At 61.2% G+C, this 15,884-nt stretch overlaps 1 protein-coding gene and 1 non-coding gene across 2 annotated transcripts; one reads left to right on the plus strand and one right to left on the minus strand.

Moving 5' to 3' along the window:
* Positions 1-1,075: 1,075 nt before the first annotated feature.
* UBE2Q1 (ubiquitin conjugating enzyme E2 Q1) lies at positions 1,076-8,161 on the minus strand. Its single transcript, XM_044266452.1, has 13 exons — positions 7,820-8,161; positions 5,571-5,675; positions 5,147-5,251; positions 4,687-4,737; positions 3,298-3,438; positions 3,112-3,196; positions 2,839-2,899; positions 2,655-2,745; positions 2,489-2,547; positions 2,358-2,406; positions 2,176-2,271; positions 1,939-2,005; positions 1,076-1,552 (listed from the first exon to the last, which is right to left on the minus strand). Exons 1-13 carry the CDS (start codon positions 8,144-8,146, stop codon positions 1,521-1,523), a joined length of 1,269 nt encoding a protein of 422 aa, XP_044122387.1. The 5' UTR covers positions 8,147-8,161; the 3' UTR covers positions 1,076-1,520.
* A 4,042-nt stretch (positions 8,162-12,203) lies between these two features.
* Positions 12,204-12,309, plus strand: LOC122918918. The gene has a single exon (XR_006386705.1). It is a non-coding gene; the product is annotated as a U6 spliceosomal RNA (small nuclear RNA).
* The last annotated feature ends 3,575 nt before the right edge of the window (positions 12,310-15,884 follow it).

A 15,884-nucleotide genomic window follows, 5' to 3' on the forward strand; every position in this document is an offset into this window, starting at 1 on the left:
TACATCCCAGCCAGGGCTGGTGTGAGTTCAGAACAAAGCCACAGAGGCCTCAAGACCCAGATTCCAGCTCTCTGGAGTGTCTCCCCCGGGGCCCCTCTTGATCTCGGCCTCCATGGACATTAGCACCTGTGGCAGGTGGTGTGGGCAGAGCAGGAGCAGCACGGGGCAGAGCTGGCAGCCTCTCCCTGCGCCCGAAGCAGCGACACTTACGGTCCCCAAGGGAACAGGAGTTGGGGGCAGGGATGACCAGGGTCTCCGACAAAGCAGGACAGTGTTGGCGTCCCACAGGCCCGTGGTCCTCAGCCCGGGCTCCCCCACGCCAGCCTACACCGGCCTCGCTCGGCCCAGCCCCCAGCCCGCAGGCGGACAGCCCAGGGGCAGGCTCACGGGCTGGGTGGCAGCCAGTGTCCCATCGGGTCCACACAGCACCGCACAGCCTCCCCACCCCCCGTCCCCTGACCAGCAGTTCCCAGAGCCAGGGTGAGGCCCCGGGGGCCCGGAATGAGCCCCTGGAAGCGAACCTTCCCAGCAGGACCCACCTCAGGCCAGCAGCTTCGAAGAACCCCCAGTTCTCTGGGCCAGACAACCTGCTTCGGAGTTCTGCCCGTCTTCCCGTGTGAGCCTGACGGAGGGAGAGGGCCGAGCCGTCAGTCTGGGCCAGGGCAGGCCCGTCCGAGGCAGGGGAGCCGGGAAGCCGGGGAGCAGCCCCCCACCCCTCCATTCATTTTGAAGCAATTCTCTGAAGCGGCCTCTCCAGACTCCATCCTCACTTTCTCTTAGAAATTTGGAAACATCGGTGACTAGTAGGAACAGTCGCCGTGAGCATGAAGCGTCAGTGCAGCCTGCCGTCGTGGCTCGGCGGGCAGGCTCTGCGTTCCGAGGGGACAAGTGCTGGTCGCTCCAGGGGGGCCTCCGGGAGGAACCTGGGGGCAAGCCGGGCAAGCCTCCGCAGCAAACTGCAGCCTCTGCTCCAGCCGCCGCGCCCTGCCCCTCCCCCACTGCCCAGACAGCGGGGGAGGGGGGCATGGGGGGGCGGGAGGTGGAAGAAAGAGAAAGATGAGTCAAGACCAGCATCTTCAAATTAACAAACTGTAATTGTTTTCCCAAAGATACATTTTTCATACACATCCGTCATACACTGTAACCAAAAAAAGCAGTGTACATGAAATAAGAGAAAATAAATTAAAAATCCATAGCATAGGTAAGGAGGCTCTAGTCTGGAGCACGGCTGAGTTTCCAGCAATAGAAGGAAAGTCTCTTCTAGAAGAATGCCTGCTAGCAGGGGTTCCAGCCAGGTGGTCGTTGGTCTGTCAGTCGGTCTGGAGTACTTGAAACAGGTCTGTGTCTGCTGTTTTCCTTAGCGTTTAGAATAGCCATCATTGTCCTGCATTAGGGCAGAGCTATCACGTCCAGGAAAAACGAGGGAGGGAACCACAGAGGCGGCGTGAGATCCGAATACAGCATTCAAAGGGAATTGGTCCAGTGGCGCCTGGGGAGGAGGGAGGGACGGTTCTCCGGGTTTAGCCATCTTCCTTGGGGGGTGTGTACCAGCCTGCAGAGAAAAGCCAGGGGACAGTCACCGGGCGCAGGCCCGAGCCTGCCCTCCCAGCCCTGTCCCTGAGGGCACCTCCAGGGTCATGGGTCAGAAGATCCCAGCAAGGGTTCCCAGCGTGGGGACTGGGAACCTGCCTGCCGTGGGAGGACACCGCGACACGAGCTTTCTGGAAAGGCGGTCGGGCCGAGGGCAGCACCGAGCCCTGCCAAGGACGGGCAGGCGCTGCTCCTCTGGGAACCGAGGGAGTGGAAGGCAGCACCGCCAGCCCCTCTCGGGAGGACAGGGCGGGCGCGTGCTCGCGGGGAGTAAAGGCACAGGAGCCGAAGACGGGGTTCTTGCTCTCTGGCAAGAGCTGACGACCCGGGGCCCCGGCCGCGGCTCACCGTTCTTCTCGTGGATCTGCACCAGGGACTTGTAGGACTGCTGTGCTCTCGTCAGGCTGTACTGGGACTAGGACGGGAGGCCACCATCAATGCAGCGGGCCGGAGACCCCGGTCCCCGGCCTGGCGCTCCGCGGACCCCGCGCCCCCTGCTCCCAGGCCTGCTCAGCAGGGCGCCAGCCAGAGGCCTCACCCTGCGGTCCGGTCCTGCGTGAGCGGCCCCGCGGCCCGGACCCTCACCTTGTTGGCTCCGAACTGCACGCGTGCCTTTCCCTTCACCAGCGTGGCGCAGATCTGCATGATCACGGACTCGATGGAGTAGGCGCTGCTCCAGCCCTGGGGACGGGGGAAGAGGACGGGTCAGGAGGCTTTTCAGAGGCACCAGTGGGTGCAGGCCCGGCCCGGCCAGGGCCCCGGCTCACCTGCTTGGTGAGGAGCTCCATGCAGATGGCACCTCCGCCCAGCACGTACCTGCAGACGAGGGTCCGTCAGGCGGCTGCGGCCGGCCGCAGCCCCGCACCTCGTGCCCCCGCACCCCCGCCGAGCCACTCACCCTCCGGAGAGAACGGGAGACACAACCCTGACAAACGGCGGGTCGAAGGGGAAGTTATCCTGCGAACGAGACGGAGACGCCGTCAGGGGGAGACGTGCCCCCAGGCCTGCCTGCCCGAGGCGAGGACGGCGCCCGGCCGAGCAGGGGCTGCCAAGGGAAGTCTTACTTTGAAGGAAAAGTTGAGGAGAATGAAGTCCGCTCCTTCCTTCTCTTTGAGGATCTGGAGATCGTTGTGCAAAGCGCTGTCCTGGTCGACTCTGGGAAGCAAGGAGCGTGGGCTCAGACGCTGGGCCCCGCCCGGGAGCCCCGACACGGCTCTGTCCCCCAGGCCGCTGCCCGCCCGCACTCACTTGAGGAGTTTCACGTTCCAGTCGTACAGACTGTCATTCACGAGTTCGACTGCATAGTTTCCTGGGAAGAGGGAAGACCACGGCGTCATCAGGAAGGCTGGACGCAGCCCCTCCCAGGCCGACAGAAGGGAGGTCCGAGGCTCCAGGTCCACCCCAGGCGGACACGCACATGACCTGAGCCGCGGAACGGAGGCGCCAGATTTGTGGGCCGAAAAGCTCCCGCAGCCCCCGCGTACCCCAGCACTTCTCGGGGGCCCTGGGACGCACACTCACCGCCTTTGAAACTCTGTGAGCGGTAAATGTCCCTGAGCTCCTTCATGAGCCGGTCCGTGGCCTGCACCGAGCCGGACACCGCGCCCTGCACGGGAGAGCACGTGCTGGAGACGCGCCCGCAGGGCCGCACGGGGCCGGCGCAGACCCTGCAGCCCCCCAGCCCCCTCTCCCGGGGAAGGCACGTACGTTTAAGTAATCTTGCCTCTGGTTCTTCTTAATCTTCTCCAGGATGGCCAAGTTTTCCTTCCCGATGCCGTCATCTTCGGATTTCTTGCCCTCGGCTGGCTCCTCCTCCTTCATCTCATAGTGATCCAGGTCTTCTGTGTCCTGGAGCAGCGTGGGGCAGGGCGGTAGAAAGGAAAAGAACCGGCACAAGTTGTGCAGGGAGCCGCCGTTCTCCCGGTCCCGTCCAGTCCCGTCCCGAGCCATGGGAGAGGGAGGAGCAGCGCGTCCATCTGGCTGGGGACCACCGCACCCCTCCACGGCTGGAGCGGGTCCCAGCCCTACTCCCTCCTCAATCTGAAGTTCTCGGGCGGCAGAACCACCAAGGACCCGGGGAGGCAGGCAGAGACTCAGCCGTCTCGTCCCCTAGAAGGACCCTGCTGCAGCGGTCTCTCAAGCCCTCCCTTGGCAGCGATAGTTCCTCCGTGAGTCCTAAAATGACTCTGCCTGGCACCGGGACTCAAGCTCACATCTCACCGGGTCCCTAGGGCTCCCGGGAGTTCTCAGGGCTGCGGCTCCGGCCGAGATCGGGTCAGAAGTCTCCCGCCCGCCCTGCCGGTGAGAGGGCTGGGCCAGGCTGCTGACACGGTAACGAGGGAGGGGGTGAGGTCAACAACGGAACGAGCCCCTCGCCCCGCTCCGGGTGGGGAGACACACAGGCTGCCCGCCTTGTGCAGAAGCTGCGACCCCAAGGCCACGGAGCGAGCAGCTTACCCAGCAGGACGTGGTGACCGTCAGCCCACTGTCGCCCCAGCAGCCGCCCTCCCCAGAATGCCCGCCGCGTGCCGGGTGCTGTCCTCGGCCACTTCTCCCTGTCCTCACACCGCTGTGCGGTCGTCAGCCCCCCCGTCCAGACCAGAGGGCGGCGGCCAGGGAGGCTCCCCGGCACCCACGGCGACAGCGGAGCTACGACCCGATGCTCCACGGGCCCCAAAGCTCAGCTGCTGACCACTGTGCAATGGCCCGTGACTGTGGAGACCGGGTCAGGGGGTTCTGCACTTGCCGCCCACTGCGCAGCGCACCCCATGCACAGCAGCGGGGCCCGCGCAGGAGCTGCTGCGGTCCCGGCCCACGGGCGAGAAAGCCTCAGTCCAGGGAGACACGGCGAAGCTCCCCAGCAGGACACAGATGCGTGTGGGCCCCACGGCAAGGCCCCGAAGCCGTCCTGCTGACCCCGTGGCTCAAAGGCGCGGGGGATGGGGGCAGGCCTGTTTCCTCCAACACTGGCTGCTCCTCCGGGTCCCAAGTCTGTGCTTAGTCCTCCCCAGTCTAGACCGCAGCGCGTCAACAGTGGGTGCCAGGACGGCCAGCTGCAAGGGCTGCCCACCGCCGCCGCCCGGGGGGCGCCCCTACCTCAGGCATCTCCTCATCTTCATCTTCAGAAGACAAGTCCTCCTGCGTGCACTGTGGGGGCGGGGAGGGAGGGCAGCGGTCAGAGCCCCGGGTCTGGCGTTGGGGTGCCTGTCCGCACGCCCCGACCGCTCCACCAGCCAGGTCAGAAAGGAAGCCACAGCCCCGGGGGCTAAGAACCCCTCCTTTCGCCTCTACACCGAGGCCATGCTGTCGGTTCTCAGCGATGGGCCTGGGTCCCAGTGGCTACCCACTGCTGCCCCTTCCTCTCAACCTGAAGACCCCGCCCGTGGCTAGGCATGACGGGCCAGGCCACTAGTGCCTCACCGGGAGACGGAGCACCGAGGGCCACGACCCGGTACGAGTCTGGAGGGGCGGGGAGAGCCCCGGGGCAGGTGTGCGTCCGTGCGCGGGTGCTCACGGGCGCTGTCCGCGGGGCGCTGTCCTGCGCCGGGCCGCTCACCTGCTCCGCCGGCAGGGGCTGGTCCAGCATCTCCACGTCCGGGTGCTGAGGGAGATTGTAGAGCTTACACAGGTCGGAGATGATCCTCTTCAGGTGCTGCAGCAGCTGGGGTCGCGACCGTGCGGATGGGGTCAAACGCCCGTCCCCGCCCGCTCCGCACAGGGCGCGTGTGAGCTCCTAACTGGCCCCCCACCCCCGCGGTACCGAGTTCTCTGAATCCTGGGGCGCGGGTGGCTGTGGGGGGCCTTCATGGGACCCGTGCCGGGTTGGGCGCAAGGCTCTCCCTCCAGCTTCGGAGAGCACTTCCTGAGGAGTCTGCCCCCAGGTGTGCCCTGTCCAGGTCTGTCTCCCTGTCACAGGGCGTCTCCGTAACAGGGGCCTCCCAGCAAGAAAGAGCCCCCCGCCTGGCACCCTGGCATCTCACCAGAGTATTCCCTTTCTTGATGTCCACCAGCCTCTCCAAGACGGCGGCCAAGTTCGGGTCATCGGACTCCACTGACCAGATGGGGGGCACAGCAGGGTAGGACTCCTGAGGGGAGAGAGCAGCGACAGCGGTCGAGACGGGAGACCCTGGGAAGGGCTAGGTTTGCCTGCCTCCTCCCCAGAACATTCCTAGTCCCTCTGCCCCTCCTGCCCCCAACAGAAGTTCGGTATCCAACTGAACACCCTCCCAACCAACCCCAGACCAGAAGTCATCCCCGAGGGGGCCCTTTCCAAAAAGCCTGAAGGCTTTTCTCTCTTCTCAGGAGCAGGCGTCCGAGACCCCGCAGCCACGCGGCCCACAGTGGGGGGTCTCCTCTGCACAGCGCTGCTGCCGAGGCGGGCTCTCCCACTCCCCACACAGAGCCCTCCAGCCCCGCCGCTCCTCAAATCCCATGGTCCGTTCAGGAAGGGGTCCCCTCATCACAGCCACACTAATGTGGAAAAAAGCGAAGGTTCCAGATCACTTTCACTTTAGCTGGGGAAGGAGACACGCAAATAGATCGCGTCTCCAGAACCTAAAAGAAAGAAGCTGGAAGACTCTTCCCCACCCGGGTCACCCCCAGCAGCTGCCCTGGAAGGCCGGTTCTCCCCATTGCTCCCTTGGGAGCCTGCCACCCTCTCCGCCCAGCGTAGGCTGCAGGGCTCCGCATGGCGGGCTGGAAGAAGCCTACGCTGCGAGCATTCCCGGCATTCCTGAGCCACGGTGCCAGATGCAGCCTGACCAGACTCCCCCTCTGCCCAGACCCAGAGGCCCAGGTCAGGCTGAGTCTCCCTTGCAGGGGCCACGGGGAGTCTGCTGGAGAACCTCCTCACGGAACTTCCTTCCAAGCACAAAGCCAGGCGATGGCCTCTGGCCGCTAGAAGGAGGCAAACCTACTCTCCAGGAGCTGAAGTCCAATATAGGAAGAGAAGTCAGCTCCTGGGGCTTCTACCCACATCAGGGAAACCTAGCCACTGTCTACTGGGGGACTTAGCCCCGTCGCGGCGCTAACCCTTGATGCTAGAAAAACCGAACACGAAAAAGATGATCAAGTCTTCAACCAGTCCTTCAATCTCAACTTTTTAGTGCAAAAAAAGTGGAGAAAGAAGAAATAGGACACACGTTTTGGTGGGGCACCATCCAACCCAGGCCAAGGCTTGCCATACACCTTGACCTGGTTTGATGGAGGGAGAGAGAAAAGAAGAACCACGCAAACGGCAATCACACCCCCTGGTACCCAGACCACTCCAAGCTGCAGTCAGCCCACCTGCCCCCTGGCTCCCTAGCGCCCCTGGCAGGAAGGACACTATCGAGGCCAATAAGATCAGCCAGTATCAACCCATGTGAAGCAGTGAAAAACCTCCTCAGGTTATCACTCGCTGACCCTCCTCCAGGGGCATCTGAAAGTGCACGGGCAGAGGATACGTAAGGTGTCTCCTAGATGAGCAAGCCTAGTACGGCCTGATGTTCACTGGGGAGAAAAGGGGCCGTTACCGCTCAGAACCAAGGGGATGGTCTTCCCACCTCATCATCAGGAAAGGCAACCACCCAGGACAACTGGAGATACCCCAGGGCACAGGAGCGGAGTGGCAGATCTGCCACCAGCTGGGGCAAGAGGAGGAGAGTTAGAGGTTACACTGGAATAGAAAGGGAACCAAAGGGGGGGGGGAAGAGTCCACGATCTGCGGATCTCCACTTGGGTCATATTCAGGGAGCAAAGGGGGTCTCCTGAGAGGTGCCCAGGCAGGGATCCCACAGGTGGCAACGGCCTAAGTCAAAGGTAGGAGCGACCAGGGGGCATCCCTGAATGTGCGGGGCTCCAGGCCAGGGAGGTCCCTGCGGCTGAGCTCAGGGCAGAGGCCTGGAGCCCCGCGATGACAGCAGGGGAAGAAAGGGGCCTTCGCAGGCGGCAAGGCAAAGTCGCGAGGGCCCAGATCACGACCCTCGGGATGCGGGTGAGCGGAAGGGGCCAGTCGAGGCGCCATATGTCGGGGCGCCCCTCGCCACCAAGGGTCCGTGGCCGACTCCGGGCGCACGGCACAAGCTCCAGCGGCGGCAGCAAGTGGAGCCCGCGGGGACCGGGCCGAGCCCCGAGACGGGGTGTGGGGGGGGCCCTGGGCCTCCCGGGTCCTCGGAGAGCACGAAGCTGTGCGGGGTGGTCCCGAGTCCCTGACAAGGGGCCCCGCACGGGCGCGCCGAGGGGTCCTCACCGTGATGTTGCAGTGGATGCGGACGGGATCCCCGGGCACCGGCCCCCGCGGGGGCAGATGCGGTCCGGGCGCGGCCCCCGCCCCGGCCCCTCCAGCCCCGGCCAGCAGGAACTCGCAGCTCAGCTCGTCCAGGCAGGCGCTGGCAATGCGGAAGCGCTCGTGGCCGCGGTGGAAGATGGACTCGAGCAGCTTCAGCTCCCGCCTCAGGCAGGGCCCCGGCCCCGGGCCCCCCCCCGGGCCGCCCCCGGCCCCCGGCGCCGCCCCCTGGCCCCCCAGCTGCTGCCCCGGCCCCGGCTGCTGCTGCCCCTGCGGCTGCGGCTGCTGCATCCTCCGCTCCGCTCCGCTCCGGGGCCGGCGGGCCGGGAGCCTCCGGCCTCCGCTCGGGCTCCGCCGCCGCCGCCGCCGCCGCCGCCGCCGCCGCGGTCCGCACTTCCTGATCCCCCCTTCGCCAAGATGGCGCCGCCGCCGCCTCCGGGACGGGGCCCCCCCGCTCGCCGGCCCCCAGCCGCCGGAAGCCGCGCGCCCCTCCCCCTCCGCTTCGGCGGCCCGCCCCGCCCCTCACGTGACCGCGCGGCGCCGGCCTCCCTCACGTGACCTCTCCCTCTCGCCCGCCCCCTGGCGCTCGCCCGCCGCCCTCCGCACGTGACCTAGGGGCTTCGGGCCCGGCGCTTTCGGAGGCTGAGCGCGTGCTTACGCACGTCGTGCGCGCGCGCTCCCGTCGGCCCTGCCGGCGCTCCCCTGTCACGTGTCCGAGCGCCGCGTGCGCCCAGGGCCCCCCCTCCCCCGGTCCCCGCGCGGACCCCGCCTCCTGCCCCGGCGTGCGTGTCCCGCCCCAGCCTGCGCGCGCGTGGGGGCCTCCCGGCGCCCGTGGGGACCGCGTGGCGGCTGCGGCGGCCGGCGGGGCGACCGCTCGGGGGCGGCCACGGGGGGCCCTGCAGGCTGGTCCCCGCCCCGCTGCCCGCCGGCCGCGTGACCTTGGGCTCGTCCCGCCCCCTCTGAGCCTCAGTTTCCCCGCCTGCGCGGAGGCTCTGGGCCGGCGGTGCGCGCTGCGCCTTCCCCGAGCGACTGCGGGCGGCCGAGGGGAGACGCCGGGGCGGGGTCCGGTCCGTGCTCGGCCGCTGACCCTCCGCCGCGTGAGCCCCGCGGGCGGGGACGAGGCTGGGGGCCGCGTGGGCTTCCCTCGGGGCCCGGGCGCTTCCGCCGGCCTGAGCGACCGCAGCGGGGCCTGGGCGGCGGCCGCGGCCCCTCGCAGTGGCCCCGGCCCTCGCTGGGGGCGCTGTCACGAGGCCCGGGGCCCCGGCTTGGCCTGCGGCGGGGCCCGGAGAGCTCTGCCCGCCACGCAGCGCGCCGGCCGGCCGGGTGGCCACCCCCTGCCCCCCGCGCTGAGAGGAGCTGCGGACGCCCGGCCCGGGCTCCTCGTTCCCCTGGTCGGCGGCGGCGGGCACGTGGAGCTCGGGGCGTCTGGAGACGCGTCCTGCCCATCTCCGTGGGGGAGCGCCCAGGGGGGCTCCATGTCCCCTTTGTGTCCGGGGGTGCGGGGCGTGCAGGTCGGTAGCGTGAAAGGCTGTGGTAAGAATCCCAGTTCCCGAGCTCTTCCCGGGCCAGGGCCTTGCCGGTCCCCCAGCAGCCTGGCTAGGTAGGAGCCTGTACCCCCGATTTACAGGCGGGGAAGGAGTGGCTGCCCAGGGGCGCGGCCGGTAAGCGGCTCGGTCCGTGGCCCTCTGCCCAGCTCGGCCTCCGTCTGGCTCCCCCTGATGCTTTCTCAGGAGGGTCTCACCTAGCTTGACGGCAGGCCTTAACCAAGAAAGCCGCACAGATGCAGCCATTTGGAAAATCCTGAATTCCATATTTATTTATTTATGGTTTAAAAAAAAAATTTTTTTTTTAATTTTAGAGAGAGTGGACAAGGGGAGAGGGGCAGAGGGAGAGAAGAGAAAATCCTGTAAGCAAGCTCCACGCTCAGCCCAGCGCAGAACTGGATCCAGGAGTGAGGTCATGACCTGAACCAAAACCAAGAGTCAGACCCGTAAGCGGCTGAGGCACCCGGTCACCGCTGAATTGCGTACCTTTTTTTCTTTTTTCTTAAGACTATTTATTTATTTATCTGACAGATCACAAGCAGGCAGAGAGGCAGGCAGAGAGAGAAGCAGGCTCCCCGCTGAGCAGAGAGCCCGATGCGGGGCTCGGTCCCAGGACCCTGAGATCATGACCTGAGCGGAAGGCAGAGGCTTTAACCCACTGAGCCACCCAGGCGCCCCTGAATTCCGTATCCTATAAAGGGTTTTAATAGGAAGAAACAACCCAATGAGACACTCGCACCGTGTTGCCCAGACTCCGGGTTCCCCAGGGAGGAAACTCAAAGCCATCAGGGAGCGGGGAGCGCCGTCTTCCCCCGCCGCGGTGCTGGGCGTCGTGGCTCTCAGGCTGGAGAGCCCTCGGGTGGTAGCCGAGGGCGTAGTCCTGTCCGGGTTCTGCTGAAACGTGGGGGGCAGGACGTGGGCAGGACGTCCTTAGACGTGGACGGAGGTGATGGGTACAGTCCCTGAGTGGACCCTCGGGCGCTAGGGAAGCAGGAGTGAGTAAAACGAGGCCGTGCACTTGGGTGGGGGCACAGGTGGTCTGGGAGGCCCGCGGACTCCCCAGGCTGAGCGCGATCGGGAGGTCGGGGAGAGCCGGCCCGTCCTCACCTCTCCCTGCCCGCCGAGGTGGGGGAAGGAAGGGCCAGAAGGAGCGACGCCGCTGAGGCGGGCAGCGCCTTGGGCCTGGTGACACTCGAAGCCGGTCCGCGGACGTGGGCGTTCCTTGAGGGCCGAGGAAGAGCGGCCCGGCAGGTTCCGCGCGGCCTGTGTGCGTGGGCTTCGGTTCCTGCAGCAGGGGTGTGGCGGGGCCGTCGGGCGAGGAAACAGAGCAGCGCTGAGAGCCGCGCTCGGGGTGAAGACCGGCAGTTTTGGGGGAAGCGCCGGTCAGCGTCCCTGCAGTCCAGGGCAAGGAGAGGGCAGGACACGGGGGGTTGGGAAGAGTCATTCTGGCTGCTCTATGGAGGACGAATTGTCGAGATTTCTGTTTTCTCCAAACGGGCTTGTGTTCTCAGAGTGAGAGATGCCCTGTCCGGGCGGCAGCGAGCGGCTCTCTCCCTTCACTTGCTCACGGGAGCCGGAGAGGCCCTGGGGAGACGGTGACTCCTGGCACACAGGGCAGGCTCCTGCCACCACAGCTGGTACTCGCTGGGTCCCGCCCTCAGGAGCGCACGGTCATGGGCGAAGGGCAGGTGGATGTAGTCAACTGTAATAGCTGACGAACACAGGTCTCCGGCTCACAGCCGTCAGGGCCTGGAAGGGTGATACCCGTCAGGGTTAACTCCCAGAAAGGAAGGTGAAGAGGTTACTTCGGTGGAGACGGAGGACAGTTTGAAAGAACCCGGCCCCAAAGCAGGAGACTGGGAAAAAGGGTACGGGGGAAGGGCAGGCAAGGGGAGGGCTGGGCGTAGGCAGGAGGGTCCGGCCGCTCAGCAGAGGCAGGGTGTGTTCATGTTGTGAAAATTCACTTGTAATTTATGTGTGTTTTGTGTGCTATATCTGAGTGCACATAAGTTTGGAGATACACGAGACCTACCTGTCTATGTAGGCATCTGCTATATAGATATATATCTATTCTCTGTAGATGCTTAATAAATAAATCATTTTATTTTATTTAATAAAAATATCTTTTTAATGTATAAATTCGATATTTATATGGTAAGTGTGTTAACAGTCTTTTCCTCTAGGAGGTAGGACCATGAATCTTTTTTACTTTGTTTTGCTAATTTGTGTTTTCCAGGTGGTTTTCATGAGTATGTATTACTCTGGTAATAGTTTTTAACAGTTAGGTAGTTTTTAAATTTAAAGTAACTTGAGATGCCTGGTTGTTTCAGTCAGTAAAGCATCTGCCTTAGGCTCAGGTCATGACCCTGAGATCCTGGGATCAAACCCCATGTTGGGCTTCTTGCTGAGCAGGGAGCCTGCTGCTCCCCCTGCCTCCTGCTCCCCCTGCTTGTGCTCTTTCTCTGGCAAATAAATGAATAAAATCTTAAAAAAAAAAAAAAAAGTAAATAAAGGAAAGCAGCATTAATTATAGTGCCTCCCAAGAGAAAAAGTTCCTTACCATCAGAGACAATGGGAGTGTACCCGCAGAACTTTGCCCACCTTTTTGCCTCAGGGCTGACCCTTCTAGATCTGTCCATCACCCTGGATGGTTTTGGCCCCGTTCTCTCTCCCTGACTGCCTTTCTTTCTGGTGGGGGTGGGAGGACTGTGTGTGGGAGACATGAGGGAGGGAGGTCCCACTATCCTGGGCACCAGTGGTTGTACTCAGAGGACCTCTGCCGAGCTGGAATTAAGCTTGAATGGGAGCTCGCTTCTCAGCACATAGACTGAATTTGGATCGATACACAGAAGATGTGCATGGCCCCTGTGCAAGGCTCACCTGCGAATTCATGAAGCATTTCATATTTTATTTAAAGATAAAATGAAAAACTGAGAAGCAAAAGCTGGGGAATCTGAGAAGACAGAGACCAAGGGAAGCAGCGCAGGGCTTCAAGAAAGCACAGGACCAGTCCGTCAGCCCAGAAATAAGAAGCCACTTTGGAGAGATTTTCTTAAGAGGACACTCACAGCCTTCCTCAGTCACCCTGCATCCACCCAGAGAAAAACCTGAGTCCTAAGTACTGAAAGACCCCCTTCCTCCTTGGTAAGGTTTGTTTTAGCAACCTATTGAAAGACCCCCTTCCTCTAGGACCCCCTTCCTCCTTGGTAAGGTTTGTTTTAGCAACCTATTGTCCCCATAGCCTGATGGCAACACATTGTCTGTGGTCACCCGGTCTGTCAAAGGAGAGACAAATGAGAAACGAAATGTACCGGGACTTTCCAGAGTGCTGTCCCAAGGAACCGCCAGAACGCCCTGACCCCAACGCCCAATCATGACTGAATCAAATTAATCAATTAGACTCCTGTAACCATGCATATCTGCTTCTGTAGGATCGCTTCCTGCCACCGCTTCCCGCCAGAACAAAACGTTACAGTGCCTAACAATGCTTGATTTAGGTTAACCAATCAGATTCCTGTAACCAAGCATCTGCTTCTGTAAACTCGCTTCCCACCACCCCAACCTTGCCCTATATAATCTGCTCCCCAACTTAGCCCGGCACGCTCAGCCCACAAAGGCTGATGCGTCCGCAGGCGCCTGTGTAACCAATAAACCTCTTGCAATTTGCATCCAGTGGAGGTGTGCTGTTTGATTCTTGGGTGCGACTCCAGGATCTTTCAGTACATCTTCGTGCACAGCTCCCTGGCCCTCTTGTTAAGGACTTTGAAAGACCTTTAAGCCACCTTGTCTTGCCGACTTCCTCCTCTCGGAAATCTCGGTTTCGGCTGCATTTCCCGCAGAAGCTTGGGCACTCCGACTCTCCCCTCCTTGTAGCACCTTGTCCACATCCCCATCACACTGAGCAGTGAGCCTTTGCCGACAAACTGTGACCTCTTTGTCGCCCGGGTGCTTTGATCACTGTATCCTCAACACCTGTACATCCTTGAAAAGCAGCAGATACTCAGCCAACGTCGATCTGGGCTGTTGAAGCTGGGTCTTTTTCCCACCTCCAACCCTTCCGCCAAATGGAATGCTTGCACACATTTCTTCTCTCCCCCCCCCATATTTTATTTATTTATTTGAGAGAGAGAGAGAGAGACAGTGAGAGAGAGTATGAGCGAGGAGAAGGTCAGAGAGAGAAGCAGACTCCCCATGGAGCTGGGAGCCCGATGCGGGACTCGATCCCGGGACTCCAGGATCATGACCTGAGCTGAAGGCAGTCGTTCAACCAACTGAGCCACCCAGGCACCCTCTTCTCTTTCCTTTAAGGCTTTATTCTCCATGCTTTTCCTCGCTTCCAAGATTTAACTGAGGAGATCGTTACACATAGGCATTGGTCCTGAAGCCTGTGGTGCAGGTCTGTGCCCACTGCCACGTGCATCACAGGCCGCTGGCCACCCACTTCTTTTCTGGTACTTGTCTTGTTTTCGCCCTTCAATATCAGGAACTGAGGACGTGTTAAATATGTTTCTTTTAGCTGAGTTTTATTTTTTTAAATAGCAGTTTCTTGGATTTATTTATTTATTTTGGATTACTTATGTATTTAATTTTTTTTTACAATAAACATAGAGCATATTTGTAATGAAAATAAACACAAAATCAAAAATTTATAAAAGACCATGCAGTGTAAAGCCAATGTGTAGGCCATCACTGAGAGTAAAAGGCAACAGCTGATTAAAGCATCAAGTATTAGCTGATAAGAAGAAAGGGTTATAAAGGACACAGGGCCATTATGGACAGAACAGCTAATACCTGGTACAGAGAAAGTAGTCATTTGTTGTGTCAAGGCAATGGGCTGGTGGAGGGAGCTTTTTCTTGGAAACCATGACCTCGGTAACATTTTACTTTTTTTTTTTTTTTATTTGACAGACAGAGATCACAAGTAGGCAGAGAGGCAGGCAGAGAGAGAGGGGGGGAAGCAGGCTCCCTGCTGAGCAGAGAACCCGACGCGGGGCTCCATCCCAGGACCCTGGGATCATGACCCGAGCCGAAGGCAGAGGCCTTAACCCACTGAGCCACCCAGGCGCCCCAGTAACATTTTACTTTAAAGAAAAATAAATATCCTGATTTCCTTAAATCTTAAATTAAACCACAATATATAATTCATGTCCAAATGAGTGTGATGATACTGGGTATTGAAGAAGGTTTAGCCGAACTTTAAAAGGAATTTTTCCATACACAGTAGAAGACGTCAGGCCTACACTAGCCCCTTTTCTTCTTTGTTGAGCCTTCATGACAAGCCTGGCGCCGTTCTGGTTCAGGACCTGGCCACAGAGGCAACCACTGCTTTAGCGTGGTTCCTTCAGCCATTGGACACCGTTTGCGAACAGCAGAGCCTTGTCTTAGTCCTTGGACAGATACAGCTTCCTTGAGGAAATGACATTTCTGTCAAATATCAAAGTTGACTAGTTGAGGGGAAACAGGTGACAAGAGAGTGGAGGGAACAGCATGTTAAAACCCCCGGCACTGTGGAGGATGGGGCAGGGGTGGGGCAGGGGTGGGGCAGGTAGTGTTTACCGTCTGGAAGGCCTCACTGGAAGCTGGAGCGTGGGCGGGCGGAGTGGTCTAGAGGAGGTTGAAAAAGTAGGCAGAGAGGGACTTGGAGCCTGGACGTATGATAAGGTTGCTTGAGTCAGGAGTCTGGGTTGTAAGTGACAAAAATCCACCCAAGAGAGAAGGGAGGACTTAATTGGCTTTCATGGTCAAAGATGTCATTGAGTCGTGAACCCTCTGGCTCATGTGAGCTCTCCTCTGGGTTAGCTTCGTTCTGGGGCCTCTGAGAAATGGTCCTCTGCTCCCTCCGTTGCACAGAAGCCAAAGACTGGAGTGGAAGGGAGGGGAGCAGAGCCACTTACCCTTCCAGCATCGAAGGCTGCCCTCTCTTCAGCCCCCCCGCCCCCGGGGAAGGAAGGTTGGCCTTCGAGGGAGTCCGTGGAGGTAGAGAAGGGGACAGGTGATGGATTCCGTTTCCAGACTCCAAAGCTGTTTGCTTTTGAGAAACAGCAAACTCACAGCCCCTCTCTCTTTCCGGAAAGGCCTAAAAGGCAAAAGGCTTTCTCCAGCGGCGTCCTGAGCCTTCCAAGGAAGCGGGAGCATGCGGACTGGTAGGAGCGAGCAAGGAGGGCGGGAGCCCCAGAAACTGCTCCCGACGCCCGCCCCTCATTCGGGCCCTCGGCCCCACTGCGCTGAGCAGGTCGTGACCTATTTGTCTTACTGGCTCGGCTTCTTCCCGCCCTTCTCAGAGTCCTTCAGGTCCTGCCCCAACTTCGGGGCTCCAGGACGCCCCCGTCCGGTGACCCGCTGAGCAACGAACGTCCCACCCAGGGACCCCCTTTTTTCCTGGGCTTCAGCGCTTCCGCCTCCGGGGCGGAGACTCCTCCCTCTCCCCGTCCGCGTTGTGTTCCCTGGAAGAGCAGCCGGGAAAGCGTCCGCCGGCTCGGCCGGGG

The sequence above is a fragment of the Neovison vison genome, chromosome 10 (assembly GCF_020171115.1).
Source record: "Neovison vison isolate M4711 chromosome 10, ASM_NN_V1, whole genome shotgun sequence".
Taxonomy (NCBI): domain Eukaryota; kingdom Metazoa; phylum Chordata; class Mammalia; order Carnivora; family Mustelidae; genus Neogale; species Neogale vison.

Coding starts and splice junctions, on each gene's coding strand:
- UBE2Q1 (XM_044266452.1), bottom strand. CDS start 8,146: ATGCAGCAGCCGCAGCCGCAGGGGCAGCAGCAGCCGGGGCCGGGGCAG. Junction 3,197..3,297: donor AGAGGCAAGATTACTTAAAC/GTACGTGCCTTC, acceptor TCTCCCGTGCAG/GGCGCGGTGTCCGGCTCGGT. Junction 2,407..2,488: donor TCTCCCGTTCTCTCCGGAGG/GTGAGTGGCTCG, acceptor CCTCGTCTGCAG/GTACGTGCTGGGCGGAGGTG.